At 31.9% G+C, this 21,476-nt stretch overlaps 2 protein-coding genes and 3 non-coding genes across 7 annotated transcripts; all 5 read left to right on the forward strand.

Annotated features, from left to right (window-relative positions):
• The first annotated feature begins 2,030 nt into the window (after positions 1-2,030).
• LOC137811347 (spermidine copper dependent amine oxidase 1) lies at positions 2,031-9,671 on the forward strand. Of its 3 annotated transcripts, none has more exons than XM_068613040.1 (13): positions 2,031-2,540; positions 2,636-2,758; positions 4,343-4,452; positions 4,707-5,012; positions 5,628-5,740; positions 5,829-6,159; positions 6,254-6,469; positions 6,561-6,797; positions 7,179-7,364; positions 7,840-7,980; positions 8,358-8,626; positions 8,901-8,982; positions 9,286-9,671. In XM_068613040.1, exons 1-13 carry the CDS (start codon positions 2,504-2,506, stop codon positions 9,406-9,408), a joined length of 2,274 nt encoding a protein of 757 aa, XP_068469141.1. In that variant the 5' UTR covers positions 2,031-2,503; the 3' UTR covers positions 9,409-9,671. The 3 variants fall into 3 exon arrangements, with proteins under 3 accessions (XP_068469141.1, XP_068469140.1, XP_090154667.1); XM_090298541.1 differs by having other exon boundaries at positions 2,426-2,540; positions 4,777-5,012; XM_068613039.2 differs by having other exon boundaries at positions 2,416-2,758.
• A 501-nt stretch (positions 9,672-10,172) lies between these two features.
• Positions 10,173-10,244, forward strand: TRNAC-GCA (transfer RNA cysteine (anticodon GCA)). Its single transcript has one exon. It is a non-coding gene; the product is annotated as a tRNA-Cys (tRNA).
• A 137-nt stretch (positions 10,245-10,381) lies between these two features.
• Positions 10,382-10,453, forward strand: TRNAC-GCA (transfer RNA cysteine (anticodon GCA)). Its single transcript has one exon. It is a non-coding gene; the product is annotated as a tRNA-Cys (tRNA).
• Positions 10,454-15,468: 5,015 nt separating this feature from the next.
• Positions 15,469-15,540, forward strand: TRNAC-GCA (transfer RNA cysteine (anticodon GCA)). Its single transcript has one exon. It is a non-coding gene; the product is annotated as a tRNA-Cys (tRNA).
• A 1,921-nt stretch (positions 15,541-17,461) lies between these two features.
• ARO4 (armadillo repeat only 4) lies at positions 17,462-19,832 on the forward strand. Its single transcript, XM_068613041.2, has one exon. It carries the CDS (start codon positions 17,720-17,722, stop codon positions 19,553-19,555), a length of 1,836 nt encoding a protein of 611 aa, XP_068469142.2. The 5' UTR covers positions 17,462-17,719; the 3' UTR covers positions 19,556-19,832.
• Positions 19,833-21,476: the final 1,644 nt, after the last annotated feature.

Raw genomic sequence — 21,476 nt, forward strand, 5'->3', positions numbered from 1 at the left:
AAAAGAATATATTTTAATTAAGTGTGTAAAATATTTATATTTTTAGTTCAATTTATCAATTGTTACATTTGATTGTATAACACCACAAAGTTTAATAATAATAAAAAATAAGTTTTGAAATCCCAATTATAAAACTTTTTTATGTCGTTTCAATTTTTAAATTAAAGACTAAAACAAAAATCAAACCAACCATGATCTTGTTTTAGATAAAGATAGATAGAACTTTTTATTTTAATTATTATCCAAGTTCAAAGTGTTGTTTTTGAAATTGTAGAATCAAATGAACATATCACTCTAGTTCACAACAAAATCAAATAACAAAAACCAAATTTAATGATATAAAGATTTTAAACATTTAATATAATATTTTTTAATAGTAACTCAATTAAAAGTAGTAATAAACTATTTTTTTTATATTTTCGATATAAAAATAGCAAACACATCACCTGATTAACCGTAACACTTGTTACAATAAAATTTAATAAAAAATTACCAAAAGTTTAGACATCATATAAAATAAAACTTTTTAATGGAAACAGGATTAAAACCTTATATATTCAAAATTTAATAAAACCTTATTATAATTTATTGCAAAATGAACACCTTTATTATTAAATGTTGTTAAATATTATACTTACCTAGCGTTAAGGACGGTTGAAGGCTCATTTATTGCATTTACTACTCAGAATTAATAAAGATTGAAAACTCATTCATTACACTTACCTTTTTATTAATAATAAATTTTATAATTCTCTTTAACACATTAAATTTATAAGAATATCTAGAAATATAATGAAAGATTATTAGATAGAAATTAATTTTAAAAATAAGAATTAATTATTATATTGAGTAATTACATATTATTGTATAAAGTAAAAAATATTGATATATAAAGTAATTTTTATTATTAATAAAATTTATAAATTAGTTTTTATATTGTTATTTAATTAGTTACTTAAGTTCTAGTTATTAATTAATGTTAGTAATTATATATCAATTTAAAAATTAATTTAAATTTTTTTATTAATAAAATAAATTATTTTAAATATCAATATTTTTTAAATTTTTAAAATAATATTTCATTTAATTAATACAATAACTAATTATTTTTTATTTAATAAATTTTCTTTTAATGTATCATCTGATAAAATAATATTTAAATTTTATACTACCTTTTTACTATAGGATTATTTATTAATATTCTAATATTCAAACTTATAAATTTGTAAAGAGATATGTAAATATTGAAGCCAGGACCATAGTAAGTTATGCAAAATCTTATAATAACTTTCAATTTGAGGGTTTTAAATAAGATTCTTAATTATAAAAATAAATAAAACTAGTTTTTCTATTTTAGAAGTATTTTTTTCTCCAGGTTTAGAATAATATCAAAATAATATTTAATATAATTATTTTTCTTATCGAGTCCATGAAACAGCTAGCTTCTTCTTCTCTTTTCAGTATTTCGGTCTTTTACTGCTATCTTGAACTTTCAGCTATAAAATCTATTAGATTGGGCTTGGACTAGTTCTCAATTATTGGATATGATTTTTTATTTTTCTGCTGGGTCAGAATCAACTCTCGACTTCTAGGCTTAGGATGACTCTCTGGTGGGTGTGTGTACTTACTCCTATGATAAAGTCAGAATCAATTGGTTTTATTATTAAATAAAAATTATTTTACTTACATGTTGAGCAGACCACCTATTTACGGTGTTCATTGTTTTGGTTTGTTTGAATTTTTAATTTTCGCATCTTATAATTATTAAATATATTTTAAATGTTTTGGATCTATTTATTTGACTATATAATAACTAAATAAATTTTAAATTGTAAAAATAGAAATACAAATAAAAATTATTGACATTAAAGCAAAAAATAGAATATTTTTATTTAAATGGGAAAACCTTATTAGTATCATTTTTTATTTCTAATAAAAGAAAAAATCGATGGGACATAAGGTCCATCCAGCTGTCACTGGAGCTCCACTTGCAGGTGGTTGTATTGTATGTTCCGCTTTCCTATGTTGGAGTCTGATGTGTTGTGTTGGCTCACATTTGTTGATTGCTGAATGCTGAATGCTGAATGGCCATGATGCTCCAAACAGCATAGACTATTGGTGACTTCTCTGAGGTCACGACAACAAAGACCAACAAAGAGAAGGAAAAGACAATTGTCTTTATCAACCAAACCCACTTACGGCTGCTTTCAATCTTCGTTCAAAAGAAGCAGTGGTGACGAATCCCCGTACGATCAATTTCTTTCAATCTTCATGGAAAAGCAACACTGCTGACACAGCCCCATCCCCAATTAGTTCAATTACTTTCGATATTCAGGGAAAAACAACTGTGGTGACGCAACCGCATACGTTCAATCAATCATTCCAGAACCACCATCTTCCACCACAACAGCGGATAACAGTTTTTGAGGTTGTGGTTGCTGCTGCTGCTGCTGTCGTGTGGGGGTGGCGGCGAGTGTTGCGTTGTGCAGTGAGGCGTTGCTGTATGTCAGTGGAATACTACTGCGGTGGAGTTTTCTACGGTGAGCTCGCTAACCCTTTACAATGGCCACAGCTCAGGAAAAAGCGACGCCAAATAATCTCAGTAACAACCCCACTGCTTCTAATTCCTCCGCAGTTCCCTCTTCTTGGGCCCACCCCACTGCCGATCCCTTCCGAAACAGACCCTCCGTCTCCGCCCTCGTTTCCGCCGTCGACTCCTTCCCCGATCCTCCTCCCAAAACCACCTCCACCACCAAAGGTATTCACTCCTACACCTTTTTATTGATTTACCTTAGAAATGGAGTTTTAACAGAGCAGTTATTGTCTTTGTGCGTGTTGTTACGTGTCATACATGCTCACTTTCTCTGTTCCTTGAAGATACAATAATTGTTTCAATGACACCAGCAATGTGATTTGGTTTGATTCTGAAAGAGGGTGTTTGTCTCTTTCTTAGGTTCCCACCACTACTATCTTTTGAATCTCAAACACTGTCACCACTTCACCTTCTACATTCCTTCTTGTTGCAAGCATAGGAGTCTCCCAACCAATTGCCTCTTCACCTCGCTTTTCACCATGACATTTTTCCCTTCTAATAATTGGCTTCTCAAAATTCCTTTATGGATAAAAGACATTTATAGGAAAAAAAATACAATTAGAAGGTATATTGGTATAAATGAAGGGCGTAAATAACAATTTCCAATTTTAAAGATAAATAAAATTTATATGAAATCCTTTAAGAAATTACCTTGGTAACCTTTTATTGTACGGATTACTAAGCTGAAATCTCCATTAAAATTGGAAAACAAGTAGGTAAGAAAGTCTATCTAAGTTTGTAGTAATTCTATATGCTCACTTAAAACCATCATTAAGTCTCTTAAACTGTAAGTGTGTAACATAACAAAGATATATAAATGTGTAAAAATAAAAAATAAAGTATTGTGTAGAACATTAAATAAAAATAGAAAAAGCATTCATGGTGTTTTACATAAACTTTTTTATTTTAAATTTTTTTTTTCCTACCATCTCTGTTTTTATTGATGTACATCTTAGAGCCTGGACTAATATCAACTCACTGAATGAGTCAAACTAATTATAAGTAGATTGACCCGTTTTCACATTAAAAAAACAAATGTACTTTGAAGATATTAGAATTTTTAGTATTGGTTAACTATTTAAATATTTGATATTATTATATATATAAATAAAATATCTTTAATAAAGAGTTGTTTTTTTTTATATATATTTTTTAAAAAAATTAACGAGTCAATCCAGTTAAGCTACTTAGGTGGAGTTGGGTTGAAAATTTTCTAATTTCATAAAGTAGAGTTAAATTGACCCATGCTTATCTCGATCACCTATCTATGTGATGCTTACTTATGTGAGCTGGATTCACTCACGTTTACAGGAAAATGTGTGGTTTATGTAGTCCCTTATTGGGTGTAGTTGGAGAGGAACATTTATACCTTTAAGGATGTTTCTTTTGCCAAATTTTTTGATCTGTTAATGAAGTCTCCTGCTTCTTTGAAATAAAGGGTGTCACTACTTGTATTTTCAGGGACATTGGAAGCTTGTCTACATTTTAAAATGTATAAAACCATTCTTGTGCCTTCATCTAAAACTTTAAGAGCTAGTGTTAGTAGTGTTAGATGATGACAGGTTTTATATCTTGAATACTTCTTACTCGGCTTATTTCCCTGTTTTTCCTGGATTTTTTTGTATTAATGTATTTGGTCTTTTTTTTATTCAAAGGATTCAGTATATTCTCTCCCTAGTTGTTCTCTTTTTCTTTAATGAAATTTCTTCTTTTATCAAAAGTATTTTCTTTGCTCACTTCCTGGCATAGGTATCCCAGTCATGATGAGAGTTCAAACCTGCCACCCTTTGGATCCACTGTCAGCTGCTGAAATATCAGTGGCTGTAGCAACAGTTCGGGCTGCTGGGGCAACTCCTGAGGTAGATATCTTGATATTTTTCTCTTTAATTTCAGATATAGCTTAAATTTATTATCTAGTATGGTTATGCTACTTTATGTTTGACATTATGTAACTTCTCCAAATGCTTGTGTTTGTATGTTAATGAAGTGTGTTTGGTTGAATTTATATTGAGAAATAATCACTTACTTTTGCCAGCTTAATTATAACATTTGAAAAATAAAGGTTTGTTTTTCCAGATTTACCATGTGCAAAATTATTTGATTATTCTCTTAGGTGAGGGATAGCATGCGCTTTGTTGAAGTAGTGTTGGTAGAACCAGCTAAGCAAGTTGTTGCATTGGCAGATGCATATTTCTTCCCTCCTTTCCAGCCTTCGTTGCTTCCCAGGACTAAAGGAGGACCTGTGATTCCTTCTAAACTTCCCCCAAGGAGAGCACGATTGGTTGTTTACAACAAAAGGTCAAATGAGACAAGCGTATGGATTGTTGAACTCAGGGAAGTGCATGCAGCAACACGAGGTGGTCACCATAGAGGCAAAGTTATTTCTTCCAAAGTCGTTCCAAATGTTCAGCCACCAATGGTAAATATATTTACTTGATTTTATACTTTGATAAAGTTTTGCTCCTTGTTAAAATTTGTAGTCTTCCTTATTCCATGCTTATTGTATCTGGAACCTTGTTTTGCCAATTTTTGTGTGAGATAGATTTTTTTCATCTTTCATATGTAAACGCCTTTGCTAAAACTTGCATAAAAACATTTATCGAATAGAAGTCAAATAAATGTTAATATTCTAGCATATTTGTTGTGCACATATGGGCAATTAAATAAATGCAATTGGAACAATTAATGTATATGAAAATATCTTATCATCTATATAATAGATTATCTGCTAGAATTAGTTTTCCTATTTTTTCATCATATCCTAGGATTGTTACCATATTTCCTTATCAGGATGTGTTTTCCAAACTTAGTGCTGTAAGTTTGATGAACATCCATTCATTATAATATATTTCAATTGATAGAAATTATTGTTTCATTCTCTTTTATGTCACTTCCTTCCTCTGAACCTAAAACCCATACTTTTAACAATACCCTAATATGTAAAATTAATGCAACTTCCACACTGACCTGTTAGTCCTTATATCTATTAGTTTCAAATTAGAATAGCATTGTGTAATTCATACTATATGTACAGGATGCTGTGGAGTATGCTGAATGTGAAGCTGTTGTGAAGGACTTCCCTGCATTTCGAGAAGCAATGAAGAGAAGAGGGATTGAGGACATGGATCTTGTGATGGTGGATGCATGGTTAGTTGGTAATTTGAGATGATTTTAGCACATTTTATATGCAGGTATTTCATTGATTTGTTCTTTCTAATGGATGTGAAACTTACAGGTGTGTTGGATATCATAGAGAAACAGATGCTCCTAGCCGCAGGCTTGCTAAACCACTAATCTTTTGTAGAACTGAAAGTGACTGCCCCATGGAAAATGGCTATGCTCGTCCAGTTGAAGGAATCAATATACTTGTTGACATGCAACATATGGAAATTCTTGAGTTTGAAGATCGAAAACTGATCCCTCTTCCACCTGCTGATCCATTGAGAAACTATACTTCTGGTGAAACCCGGGGAGGAGTTGATAGAAGTGATGTGAAGCCATTACAGATTATTCAACCCGAAGGTCCAAGTTTTCGTGTCAACGGGCACTTCATTCAATGGCAGAAGGTGATTTTCTGTATCTTTACTTATTCTACTGGCTAATTCATACAAGCTATGCTGTAAACTTGTAAAAGTAAATGTTTTTTATTTTTGTGTGCAGTGGAACTTTCGTATTGGTTTTACTCCTAGAGAAGGTTTGGTTATTTATTCTGTAGCCTATATTGATGGAAGTCGAGGAAGAAGGCCAGTGGCCCACAGATTGAGTTTTGTTGAGATGGTGGTTCCTTATGGAGATCCGAATGATCCTCACTATAGGAAGAATGCTTTTGATGCAGGAGAAGATGGTCTGGGTAAAAATGCGCATTCTCTCAAGAAGGTCAAGTCATTTTCTTCTAATCTAGTCAAATTAACCTCCTTTCTCAATGTAGATGAAATTAAAATTTGTTTTGCAAGAGGCATTATTGCAGGGTTGTGATTGTTTAGGCTATATCAAATATTTCGATGCTCACTTCACAAACTTTAATGGAGGTGTTGAAACAATAGAGAATTGTGTCTGCTTGCATGAAGAGGATCATGGCATCTTGTGGAAGCATCAAGACTGGAGAACAGGTTTGGCTGAAGTTCGACGGTCTAGAAGGCTGACAGTATCTTTTATATGTACTGTGGCTAACTATGAGTATGGATTTTTCTGGCACTTCTATCAGGCAAGTTGTTCTCTGGATTCGCTTATCTGACTGAGTCTGTCTGATACGATTGGTAGAATTTCAACCATGCTTAAGATTTGGTGATATACACAGAAATACTTTCAAAATTTTGAATATTTATAAGTGGGTGTCCCAGATCTTTATATGAGAGTAGAGAGCACTGGCTTCCAGTTGAGGGTTCTGCTGTGTACCCTAGCAGCTGAACCAGAAAGAAATGTATTCTTTCGCTTAGTATGTTTATTCTGACTTTCATTGCTATGTTCTGTACTGTTTATCCTACCCCTCTACAGGCATTCATATGTTTTTGTGGTGGATTTCAATGTTCAAACATAAGCATATGAATGTCTCCGTGATTTTGTATTTGCTGTTTCCTTCGTTCAGGATGGAAAGATAGAAGCTGAGGTCAAGCTCACGGGAATTCTCAGTTTAGGAGCATTGCAACCAGGCGAAACTCGAAAATATGGCACAACTATTGCACCTGGATTATATGCGCCTGTCCACCAACACTTTTTTGTTGCTCGTATGGACATGGCTGTTGATTGCAAGCCTGGTGAAGCATTTAATCAGGTCAGTGTTGGACTAAAATTTTCTTTGGGCAAGATCTTCAATGCTGAAGGAATCTTTTGGATGGTCGTACTTCAATATTTGAGCCAGTGTAATTCGCTTATTGCTCATCTCAAATTTTATGTTTTAGAAAAAAAATTAATTGCATGAAAATCTTCAATTATATAGCTTGCATTCAGTTGCAGAAGGATAAGCATAAGAATGGATGGTGTTTTGAATAATACCAAATATTAATATCCCTTTTGATATAGCCGTCCATGTCTGTGAAATTTCTGTCCTTTTTTTTTCACCTTCCTTCCTTTCCCTGTTATTTTATCATGTTGAACTTCTTTTATAACTTTATAGTCCATTGTGTGGTTCCCTTTTGAAAAAAGGGAAGAAAAGGTCTTTCACTTCCATCAGAATTCTAAAATTAAGGCTTGGTGGTTCATAAATAATACCAGAAATTAGTAAGGAAGTTCCACTTCTCTCTCTTCAGGTTGTTGAGGTGGATGTCATAGTTGAAGAGCCAGGAAAGAACAATGTTCACAACAACGCATTTTATGCAGAGGAAAGACTGCTTAAGTCAGAATTGGAAGCAATGCGTGATTGTAACCCTTTATCTGCTCGACATTGGATTGTAAGTTCCTTCCACTTGAAAGAAGAAAGGAAACAAAAGATTCCAATTTTTTCTTGGCAAATATTTCCACCTGTTTCTGCAACTGTAGTTATTGTGCTGCAGGGACAGTCAGTGAATTTTTCAAATAATATTATTCTCTGTGCATAATGCTTATGATACATATGTATGTAAAATTCCTAAATGTTTGCGTGTTCATAATCTGTTTCTTCTACCTTCTGAGTGTTCTATTCGAGCTTTCCAAGTGCATATTTTGTTCCAGCTAATGTCATATTCAGTTTTTCTGCAGTTGTATTTCTCAAAGTGGGATTATTTACTTGTTAAAAAAATTACTATTCAACATATTCTACCCAGTGTTGCTCACTTGAATCCTGTTTCAGGTGAGAAACACCAGGACGGTAAACCGAACAGGGCAGCTAACAGGATACAAGTTGGTACCTGGTTCAAATTGTTTACCCTTGGCTGGTTCAGAGGCCAAGTTTCTGAGGAGAGCAGCTTTCTTGAAGCACAATCTTTGGGTCACTCCTTATGTTCCCGAAGAAATGCATCCTGGAGGAGAGTTCCCTAATCAGAATCCACGTGTTGGAGAGGGTTTGGCTACTTGGGTTCAGCAAAATAGATCACTGGAGGAAGCTGATATAGTTCTTTGGTTAGTTCATTTGTTTCTATTCACATATTCTTAGTCTTTATTAATCAGTTTTGGGATACTGTGTACATGGGAAAAAAGAGTTGATCTATAATTTCCACATGTTTGAAAGTATAAAATCTTAGCTTTTGCATATCCAATACGCATTCAGGGATGACAATTTTTCCCAGCATCTGGGGTTGTCTCATTAAAACATCATTGGCTAATAACTTTACTCTTTGAGCTTTGTTCTTATTAGTTCTTTGCACATGTTATCTGACATGGTGGAATATTCCAGGTACGTGTTTGGTGTGACACACATTCCCCGATTGGAAGACTGGCCAGTTATGCCAGTGGAACGCATTGGCTTTTTGCTTATGGTATTCTACTCCAAATTAGCTTATTTCCTTGCCATTCTTTCTGTGCAAGACTAGAGTGAGATTCATGTTGAACTACTTATAACATGCTTATTTCTTAAATTTTGAGTTCACTATAGTTCTTCAGTGTGAATCTTATTTGAAATCTCCTAATCCAAAACTCAAGTCCATTTTGGAAGAGAATTATACATTAAGTTTGTAGAAGCAATTTTCAGTAGCATATGTTGAACCAACAAAGTTGTTTAAAGAAGAATATTCTCTGTTGATAGTTCTGAAATTAATTATGTCCTTCTATTCATGATGCAGCCACATGGGTTTTTCAATTGTTCCCCAGCAGTAGATGTTCCCCCAAGTGCAAGTGATTTGGATGATAAGGATAATGGGATGTCTGCGAAGCCAATTCAAAATGGGGTGATTGCCAAACTTTAAAAGGACAAAAGCTAGAAACATGTCACTTGTTTATCATCACCACAGTAAGTGCATCAATATAAAAATAACGAAGCTTATTGTGGTGCACTTGGATATTTAAGAATAGGTATTTTGGTGATGCATGTGATGATGTAATTAGAAAGTGTTTGGCCTAAATAAATTCGCATATACCATACACTGTTGCACTTTGTAAGGTTCAGTTTCATATATTTTTATACAAGGATTGTTCTTAATACTATGATATATACATTCTTTGTCCTTTACATGTGTCACGCATGGATTCGTATAATTTCGGTAGTACAAATTACCAAAACCATGGCCCATAATACTTTATATGTCCAACATCACTAACGTGTAAATAAGAATAATAACAAAGATGATGGGAAAGGTTTATAACATTTGTTAAGTCAAAATCATTGTTATATTATCTACAATGCAAGATTACAATAATGTAACAAGAAACTCAAATAGAATTATTCAATTTTAAATTAAAGTCTTGTATTTTATTATCAAGACTCAATATTCTTAATTTTACTATACAAGAGTGTTTTTTATAAGACTGGACCCCTAAAATTAAGAACTTATGCGGAAATTGTCTCCAAATATCAACTACACAGATTAAATTGTTTAATGACATAAATTTCATATTTTTTTCAGTTTTTTTTTTCGAAATATATTCTACAGACTATATTGTGTGTCTTATTTTAGTTATATAATATCAAATATATTCTACAAACAAAATAGAAAAATTATTTAATAAAATTGGGTCCATAGCTCAGTGGTAGAGCATTTGACTGCAGATCAAGAGGTCACCGGTTCGAACCCGGTTGGGCCCTTTCTTTTTAATATTTTTAAATAATGTGATATTATCATTTCTTTTACATGGTTAGATTTTTTTAAAAATAAGTCAAAGACTTAGAAAATATATTTAATTAAAATTCAGATTTGAAATAGATAATTATTTAATAAAATTGGGTCCATAGCTCAGTGGTAGAGCATTTGACTGCAGATCAAGAGGTCACCGGTTCGAACCCGGTTGGGCCCTTTCTTTTTATGTTTATGTTTTTAAATAATGTGATGTTATCATTTCTTTTACACGGTTAGACTTTTCTTAAAAGATAAGTGAAAGACTTAGAAAAAAATATTTAATTCAAAATCAGACTTGAAATAGATAAATATAATTTTTTATTTTATTTCTGTTACTATTATTTTATCATTTTTATAATATATTTTAAGTTGTATATTTATATACTTTTAATATTAAGTATATTAACATGCAATCAAATAAACTTTTTATGGAAAAATAAATTAATATCTCATTATAAAATAAAGTGTTCAAATTGTTTGTTTTACATTTTTAAATAATATAATATGTTATAGTCGGAAGATAATTAACTGTGTGAGAAAAGATTTGTTTTTTATGGTTTTTTTAAAGTTAGTTTTTTTTTTTAAAAAAAAAGCCATGTTAAAGAGTGACAAAAAAAATATTTAATTAAAATTAGGATTGAAATAGATAAATATAAGTATTTTGTTATTATTATTATATAATTTTAATAATGTATTTAAGTTGTATATTTATTTATTTTAAAAATATTAAGTATTTTAACATACATATAGAATCAAATAATTTTTTTTATTGAGAAATAAATTAATATCTTGTTTAAAGATCTCATTGTACAATAAAGTTTTAAATATACTTATCCCTAGAATTGCATAGCACCTTAAAAATAACCTTATATCATATAAACAAGTTAGATTATACTCCTATATATTGTTTCTTTATCCTATCTGATTCTCTTAGAGTAATAATTATTTTAATGTTCATAACTTGTTTAGAAATTACTTCTTAATTATTTGAAAACTTTATATGAAATAGGTGTTTTAGTGTATTAAGACTATATAAATAAAATTTATGTTCAACGTATATACTATTTATCTCAATGAGACAATGCACTTAGCTTCTCAATTTTGTAAATTAAAAACAAGTGTGTTTATTTTTTTATAAGTTTCAAATTGCAATGCAGATACACATCAAGTCAAGTTTTCAAAAATGATTAAGATAAACCTAAAAAAAAAATTTCTTGACAAATAACATACTAAACTTGAGTCTTGAATTCTTATATATAGACAAAAATTAATTAAATAAAAGTATTGCTCGCTTAAACCATTCAAGCACTCTTCACTTTCAGCCTTTTGTGCTGGAGAATATCTAGAGTTTTTAAACAAAATTAAAGAGCCTTTTCATCATTTTTCATTTAATTTGTCTTTTACTTATAAAATAAGTTTACATTTTTAAAAAATATGTTTATGATACTTTCATATTCGAAAATATAAAATCAAATGCATGTGAATATTAGAGATGCATATGTACGAAAAATTCACCGCAAGAAAATCATGAAATAGAAACCAATTTTAGAAGAAAAAAAAATAGTTACTATAGTGACTAAATTAGATATAATTTTAGAGACTAAAAAAGTTGTTGGTTTCTAAATTAGTTTCTATGATTGTTAAATAGTTTATAAATTGATATCTAATTAGTTACAAAAGTTTTAACTACCAATAATTTATATTCTAAATTTGGTAGAAAAACCTTGGTAGCTAATTAGATATCAATTTAGAAATTATTTAATAATAATAGAAACTAATTTACAAATCAATTTTTTTTTAGTTTCTAAAATAATATCTAATTTAGTCATTATAGCAACTAATTATTTTTCTCTCTAAAATTGGTTTCTATTTCATAATTTTCTAAATAAAGTAAAACCTCATTTGAGCTCAAAGACAATGTTATATGAAATTGTGGTAGCTTTTTTTATTTATTATTAGAACGTGTCAAATTATAAATATAAAATCATTTTTGTTATAACGGGTAAGCTTTAAGAGAAAGAAGTTATAAAAAAAAAAAGTGAAAAAAAAGTGTAAGCTCACACATTATTTGACTTAAAGGATTGAATTGTCTTAAAGGCGAGTCTCCAATACAATATTTAATAAATTAAACTTTAAGCCTGCAACACAAGATATGTTATATTTCATTGAAATTTGTTATGATACTGTTACATGTTTCTTTTATTTTAAAACAGTGAATAAGGATGAAAAAACCCAATAATTAAAAATATTCTAGTATTAGGTTATTCTTGGGACTAGAATTTCTCAATAATTGACTCCTTATCAAAACATTATTTAAAAGAAAAGTGTAGGGAGAAGAATAAAGTTAACAAAAATTATTTTAAAATAAAATTTTGTAAAACGACATTTGGAAATAGAATGATCAAGTTGTAGAGTATTCATATTCATGTCATATTAGTAATCACACTTAAAATATAGATCTTGTACAATAACAAATTCTTTCAAATTTATCTAAATTTCTTTGTTAATTATTTATTTCTTCACTCGTATATTTATTAATCCAAATGTAATATGCAAAAGAAACATAAAAACATAAAACAATCCAAACTCTTTAATAATTTTACATTAATTATTTAAATAATGATGGACTCTAAATCATGTAAACATTATGTTAAAGAGTTCAATCAAATGATTATTATACTGTGTAAGGAAAGAGATTAAAAAACTATCTACTACAAAGTGTTTAATAATGTTAAAACTAATTAGTGCATCCTTGTTACTGTCTTAATAGTTTCTTTCTTTAATGATTCAATGTTATTCTCGTAGTTTAGATTCTATATACATATATGAAGCTTTTTAGAGATAATACTCGGTATTATATTATTTTGTGTATGAAGTATTTTCAAATTAATAAAAATATTTTTTTAATCTCATTCTTATATTTTATTGTTATAGTCCGAAGATTTTATATTAATTAGAGATTAGAACATTTTATAATATATAAGTAGATGCAAACATTATTTAAGAATGGTCTGATAGCAATCGATGACACAATAGACTTAACAAACTCTCGTTAAAATAAACTCAAAATGACTCAGAATCATCTGTAAACTTTTAACTTAACTCAACCTCATAAATCAAAACTTATAAGGTAAAGTTTGTCCTCAATCTCCAACCAACCGTTTCAAACCCGACACATGCAAAGTAAGTAATGTATACTCCTAGGAAATTGATTCTGGAACTATATTTGTTGATGGTGGTCCCTTGTGGGGCTACCTACAATCATCCAATTATCCTCACGGTAGGAAGAATGCTTTTGTTGCAGGAGAAGATGACCTGGGTAAAAATGCTCATTTTCTCAACAAGGTGAAGCCATTTTCTTCTGATCTAGTCTCAAATTATTTGTGTCCTTGAGTTTGTGGGGTTTTTGAGGATTTTTTTATAACAAAATCTCCTAAGTTTTGAGTGCAACGTAGTTCTTGAAATCTCCTAATCCAAAACTTCAGTTTTGGAATTTGTTAAACCGTGCTATGTTTATCAGAGAATTAACACCAAGTCTTTATGCAGCAATTTCAGTAGCATTTGTTGTTCCAACAGAGGTATTTTTTTTTCTTGTTTTAGAAAAAACAGAAAATTTTATGTTCTTAGTGTTGAAACTCAAGTCCTTCACTCAACTGCTAGCCCAATCCAAATCCAGAATGACCAAAAGTAGAGACATTTGATTATGTTTAGTGCATGAATTTAATTTACAAATCGTCAATAACAAAGTTTGTTGTGGTCCACAAGGATAGCTAGCTATTTTGGTGATGCAAGTGATGATGTAATTGGAAAATGACACTGCTTTATTGGTTTGTTGAATCAAAATAATTTCTCGTGTATATATTTTAACTGGTGCACTTAGTCAAATTCAAATTCATATAAATTTACCCAAAAGAATTATAGTGAATAGTATGAAAATTCCATTTCAGTTAAGCATTGGTACAATTTGGGTAATTCATAATGGCAAATACCATACCAAACCAAGCAAATGATGAGCCATAACATGAAAATCTGCAATATTCCTTACCCATCATTAGTTGGTGTGATTATGATGGCTCAAGAACCGTGGAATTAGGGAACATACGTGTAGTTTAAGGCACACTTAGTAGCTAAGTGAATTGAAATTGTAGATATTTAAATATGACATTTGCAGTTGCAGGAGCATTATTAAACATTATTAAACTTATTATTTGAAGGGTATATTTTTTTTAATAAGCAATGACTTGTCTTTATCTATTTGATGAACGTGGATTCAGGGTTTGACCTTTGAAACTACTCCTTCTATATGATTGTTAGAAGAGTGCCTTTAAGTTATTAACGACTTCAAAGTCCAGTTATATTACAATCTTATGTATTAAGTTACTTTATAAATTAATTAGAAGTTTTAAACTTGTTAAATATTTTTCAAGAGTATTATCCTTGTAACAGTTTTACTTTATTGTAATAGGTTATATAAATGAATGAGACATATTGTGTAAAAATAAAGTAGAAATGGTCTAAAAAAGTTTATTATACCATAGTCCACACGTTTGAATAGTCAATCTTCTTAATAAAAAACCTTTTTTTCTGTGGTACTAGATAGATAAAATTGGAATATTTGTTTTTTTTAATAAGATAATGGAATTGGGAGGTGGAAATTCAAACTCTAGAATCAATTTAATATTTTATTTGGAGTAATATTTTTGTGCGTGTTCATTGTTCAACGTGTCCAATTGCACGTTCTATGGCGTCTGGAAATTTCTGCAGGGCCTTTAATATTAATTCCACATTCAATTTTAAGTGTCAAACATGTCAATAGAAGCAGCAAAGATGATGGTAAGATTGAGTAATACTCATTGGAAATGAGTTAAATGTTTAAAGATAATTATAAAAGTTTACAATTGGTGAAAATAAAATTCGTGAAGATGACGTAACTGTTAGAGAAGAAAATGTTACAGAACTTGTAAAAGAATTGTGTTTCATAATATCAAGAATAAGAGATTAAATTGTTTAATGGGATAGATATTAAAAATAATTTTTATATTACACACTGTTTAGGTTATATGACGTAGATTCTAAATTGCATTTGTATTTTTTATTTTAGTAAATACAGATGATAGGAATTATTCAGGTATATTATATATAAAGCATTAGTAATTATTATATTAAAGAACAAGTGTAGTAAACCAATACAAGGGGTCCATAGCTCAGTGGTAGAGCATTTGACTGCAGATCAAGAGGTCACCGGTTCGAACCCGGTTGGGCTCTTTTTTTTTACATTTCTGAAAATAAAACCTCCATTTAAAAAATTCAACTTAGAAGTTTTTCAAAGAAAATGTAAGTTTATTATTTAAGCAAATATAGATATTGCGTTTAGTAGTATTATTATAGCATTCATTTTTTAATTAATTAACACATTTTTTATTTATAAATATATATCTTAGAGAATTCATTGCGAAATAACTTTTTAAGTATTTTTTTAAAAAAAAGCTTACATCCTTATAAGAAAATTAGGTTATACAAATTAAATTATCTCAATTCTTAAATAATATATAAAGTACACAAACAAATCTTCATTAATCTCTTTGAAAATTTATTTGATGTTTTAAGATAACTACAATATTTTCTTAGACAAAGCAATATATATATATATATATATATATATATATATATAAATTAATATTAGAAAATATATAATGTGAAGGTTTTGTTTTGTTCTTCTACTACTGTGATGTTTCTCTTCTAAATAATTATAATTGTTTTTTTCTTTCCACAGTATTGTGAGATGGAGACGAATTCTTTTAGTTTTCATGTTTTTTGGAATATTTCAATGAAGGTTGTTTTTCACAAGCAAAACTATCTTATGCAACTCAAATACAAAAGAATTTTTTTGCACAAGCCATAAATAATGCATGTCATATTCTCTTTCAAAGTTGTCTTCTCCTTGCATAATGGGAAATTTCATATCTTATCAGATAATAAAAATGTGTATCTAGTAAGTCTTGAAGAGTGTAAAAATTCACCTTCATAGAAGAATAATACTATTCAAATGTGACAAACCTCTTATTCATATGGACGTGTGCAAAAGTTTGATCTTGTCTAAACATCTCTAAGATCTTGGAAAGTTATTCCTCTTAGAAAATGGTTTTATGAATTTATTTTTTCTTCCTTTGAAGATATGAGAATAGTCATGGAAGTAGGGTCTTGGAATCTTAATTCATGTATCATAGAATTTTTGCTTGGACTAAAGAGTTTGTGTCATCTTCCATGAAATTCACCAAAGTTCAATGTTGGATTAGGATTCATGGTCTTCCTATGAAATATTGGAAACCAAAATCAATTTTTTTTATAGTGAAAGAGATTGATATTTGTCTTTCTCTTAGTGAATACACCATGAATAAATCTATAGGATTTTTGCTAGAGTGTTGGTTGATATTGATATCTTATTTGCTTTGCCTAATCAAATATTGGTGGAAAGACCCAATTTTACTTTTGTTACATATATTAAATTTGAGATATTGTCTCTATTTTACTCTTCATGCAAAATAATAAGATATGCATATTTCTAAATGCAGACAACATCTTAATAACTTTAATAAGAAGACTAAACTGCCTACTATTTTGTCCAAACCTAAGTTTTATTAAAAATAATTAAAATGAACTTACTGCCTACTATTTTGTCCAAACCTAAGTTTTATTAAATTTTTAAAAATGAACTTACGTATAACTTAATTTATAAAGTTTTACTTATACAAATTTTGATAATTTTTGTTTCTTAATTTATATATAAGTTTATTTTAAGTTATAGAAAATATTATTTTATTTCATTTACAAATTTATGTATAAGAAATTTAGAAAAACAAAAAGAATATAAGGAATAAATATATAAATAAATAAAATATGAATAAACAACCATAATTGTGAGGAGAGGTTATACGAGTCAATGTGACTCCACTGTCCTTCCCAAATCCCTAGTTAGCAAAATCAAACCCTTTTAGCCTTCTTCTTACACGAGTTACACCCAAAAAAAGAAATTAAAAAAAAAACAGAAATTGGCAAACGTTAATTTGGAATTTGAATTGCTAATTGAAGAATAAAATTAAGAATTTGAAGTCTAACAGTATAAAATAATAAAATAATAAAATTCGTAAATTAATTAATTAATTAACTAATAAGAGAAGAAGAGAGAAAGAAGTTACTTGTGTCGTGTGTAGCTAACGTTTGGAGTTAGGAGAAACAAAAACATAAAGACATGCGTGGCAGAACAACAAGAAGTGTCTAATGAACAACACCAACATAAACGCCCGTTCCAATTCCCGACTCGGATTCTATCAGACTCAGCGTAGACTCGGTTGACTCGGTCTCACACAGCACACACACACACCATCCTCAGAAAAACCATTGGGAATTTATCCACTGACTCGGTGGCAGACTCGGCGCGGCGGAGATGGCGTTGTTGGAGGAGAAGCGAGTGGAGGATGAGTTATCGTACCCGATTATGGTGGCGGAGCGAGTTCGCTCGGCGGTGGACGAGGCCGACTCGTTCAAACTTGAGTGCTCGGAGGTGTGGAAGCAGGTCGATCGCCTCCTCCAAATGCTCCGAACCCTCGTCCGCTTCGCCACGGCCACCACCACCTCCGCCGCGTCGCCGCCGCTCTACGAGCGTCCCATCCGCCGCGTTGCTGCCGAGACGGCGAAGAATCTCGACCGCGCTCTCGCCCTCGTGCGCAAGTGCAAGCGTCGGAGCATCCTGCACCGTGTCGTCTCCATCGTCAGCGCCGCCGATTTCCGGAAAGTGCTGGTCCACCTGGACGCGTCCGTGGGTGATATGAAGTGGCTCCTCAGCATCTTCGACGCCGACGGCGGCATTGTCCTCTCCCTCCCCCCGATCGCCAGCAACGACCCCATTCTATCTTGGGTATGGTCTTTCATCGCTTCCCTTCAAATGGGTCAATTAAACGATAGAATTGAGGCTGCGAATGAACTTGCTTCTTTAGCTCAAGATAACGATAGGAATAAGAAGATCATTGTTGAGGAATGCGGGGTGTCTCCTTTGTTGAAGCTTTTCAAGGAAGGCACTTCCCCTCCTGCTCAAATTGCTGCTGCCAGTGCTTTGTGTCATTTGGCTAATGATTTGGAAAGGATTAGAGTGATTGTGAGTGAGCTTGGTGTGCCTGCTGTTGTGCAGGTTCTCAGTGACTCCCCCATGAGGGTTCAGACCCTGGCTGCCAATTTGGTTGCCAGGATGGCCAAGCATGACCCCATGGCTCAGGAGGATTTCGCCCGAGAGAACGTGATTAGACCTCTTGTGACACTCTTGTCGTTTGACTCCTTTGTGGATGATCAATTGGGGCATTTGGGGAAGCAAAGTATTCATTCCATTGTTCAGATTAATAAGGAGTTGGGAAAGGGTAGTAGCCGGGGAGGTCGCCATTTTTCGAATTCCTACTCGAATTCGTATTTGTTTATGGAGGGAAGTAGCCGGGGAGGGAATCATAGGAAGGAGAGGGAGAATGAGGATCCTGCGGTAAAGCTTCAGCTTAAGGTTAGTTGCGCTGAGGCGTTGTGGATGCTTGCGCGAGGGAGTGTGACCAACAGTAGGAAGATAACTGAGACCAAAGGGATGCTTTGTTTGGCTAAGATTGTTCAGAATGAGCAAGGAGAGCTGCAGTATAATTGCTTGATGACGATAATGGAGGTAACCGCAGCTGCTGAATCCAATGCTGACCTTCGTCGAGCAGCGTTTAAGACCAATTCTCCAGCTGCAAAGACTGTTGTTGAACAGCTGCTGAGGATAATTAAAGAGGTGGATAACCCGGCATTGCAAATTGCAGCTATGAAGTCCATTGGTGCGTTGGCTAGGACATTTCCTGCTAGAGAGACTCGGGTAATTGAACCTCTGGTGTCACAGATGAGTAGCAGAAATGCGGAAGTAGCAGATGAGGCAGCAGTTGCTCTTACCAAATTTGCTTGTCCGGATAATTTCCTACATGTGGAGCATTCTAAGACGATAATTGAATTCAACGGCATTCCGGCACTGATGAGACTGCTTAGGAGTAATGAAATTACCCAGATGCATGATGGGCTAACTCTTCTTTGCTTCCTTGCACTTCATGCCGGCAACAGTGAGTCCTTGGAACAAGCTAGGGTGTTGACAGTGCTAGAAGGTGCAGACAGAACAGTGCTTCCTCAGCATATAAAGGAATTGGTCTCCAGGGCAATAATCCACCTTAATTTGTATCATGCAGGAATGAATTCTCAAAGGATGCCATATTTGCCTTGACCACAAATTTAACTTGTTTGAGGACCCTGCGTTTTTGTCGGTTCATCGGTATAGTGTTGAGTAAGGTGCATCTGGCCAACTCTTTGGCAATAAGGGGGATTTATAGGAACAAAGCATACTTAAAAAAACACACTAGTTCTTCAGCTTAGACTGTTTTTTCTTTTTTTTTTCTCCCCATCATACTAGGCAGTGGGGTGGCAGTTGTGCAGAGATTTATATTGTATAATTAAATTTTAATCATTTGAATTTATTACTTGTGTACTCATTTGTTCATTAAGCATGTTTTCTACATTGCCTTTGTGATAATACAAATTCTTATAATGGGATGGGATAGAATTGTAGAAGGTTTGATTTCTTCAGGAATTGAAAGTAGGTTTGCTGTTGGCAGTATGTTCATCAGTTTACATCTGATGTCATTCATGTCTTGACCAATGACCAAGACTTCATTCAATTGCACAATTTTGTTAATTGAAATGTGCTTTGATCATTAGTATTTGGAATTTTATGTTAACAGAAGAAACTCAATTTGTGTGAGAGCTTATCAGATCAATGACTATGATAATTTGTAAGCATCATTCTTATATGGCAACAGGAATCCGTCATTGCCCCTTGTGTCTACTTTTAGTATGGTCCTATATCACATCATGTGGTTTTATATGAACTCAGTGAAAGCGATATACGGTGGAGTTAAGAGTTAATTTGCAGCAGGCCTATGTTCTGTGGGTTTGTGTCCATGAGATATGATATCATGGTAGAGGAATACTGGATACTAGCAAGGCATTCTCTGAATTGTCTATTTTGCCATGTTACTTGGTGAAATCTATGTAGGAGGCAAATTTAACATGATTTAGTATAATTTTAATGAGTTTCACTTAATTATAACGAGTGTGTAAAAAAGGATGTGCTACCAGTATGTCATGTGACTGTGCTTCTTGAGAAACAACACTGAAGGAGCATCTACAGTTTTTTTTTTTTGTATGTATGTGTTTCTAGTAAGCATAGTGGAAAAAGTTTATTCCATATCTAATAATAGTCGTAACACCTCAATTTACCAAATTCTTACCTGTTAGACCGATCCCCAGTTCTGTACACATGCAGAGCGTTAAGTTCTTGCTGGGACGACCTACAAAAAATTGAGTTTGAACTGATGATCTGATTATCTTTTGCGATGTTTATAATTTGTAAATGGGAGGCCTGTTGTGATACAAAAGTGCTTGTTTGTGCTTATTCTGTCTTTCCCTTTATAAAAAACTCCGAAATCTAAAAAGTTAGGCTGCTAAACATTATTCTAAAATTAGATTGCAGAATATGCATTACTTTAGAGATGGCGACTGAACAAGACACTGTTTGCTCCTCTCCGCAAAATAGTATTCTTCCTTCACGTTTGTGTTTTCCTACTTTGTGTGTAATAAATATATCCTAATTAAGCGAACCCATCTGCATAGGAAAGTTAACCGCGTTCCAGATATGTTGGCAAATGTTATTTGATTACATGCTCTCCATCTAAGAATATGAATACTGCATTCAATATATTCCATCTTGAAGAAGCAAATGTCATCTAGAGGGCAAAATGAACAGTGCATTTTTCTTCACTTAACTCATGTGCTGCAGAAGCACCTGTCTACACGAAACTCATGATTAAACAACAGACCCTTATACCTTAAAAAAAAATTAGCATTTGAGGCAAATTTGATCCACCAAACTCAGGATGAAAGATTACACGCCAGGGACAAACCGGTGACCTATTATTTTATGTATAATTGGGCAAATATGCATGCTAATTGTCATGCCGGAAAATAAAAATAAAATAAAATTGAAGGTTTGGTAATTGGTTTATATATATATATATATATATATATATATATATATATATATATATATATATATATAAACCACAGTAGTGGTTAAACTGAATCACGTG

This window comes from Phaseolus vulgaris, chromosome 2 (genome assembly GCF_051622355.1).
Source record: "Phaseolus vulgaris cultivar YP4 chromosome 2, ASM5162235v1, whole genome shotgun sequence".
NCBI lineage: Eukaryota > Viridiplantae > Streptophyta > Magnoliopsida > Fabales > Fabaceae > Phaseolus > Phaseolus vulgaris.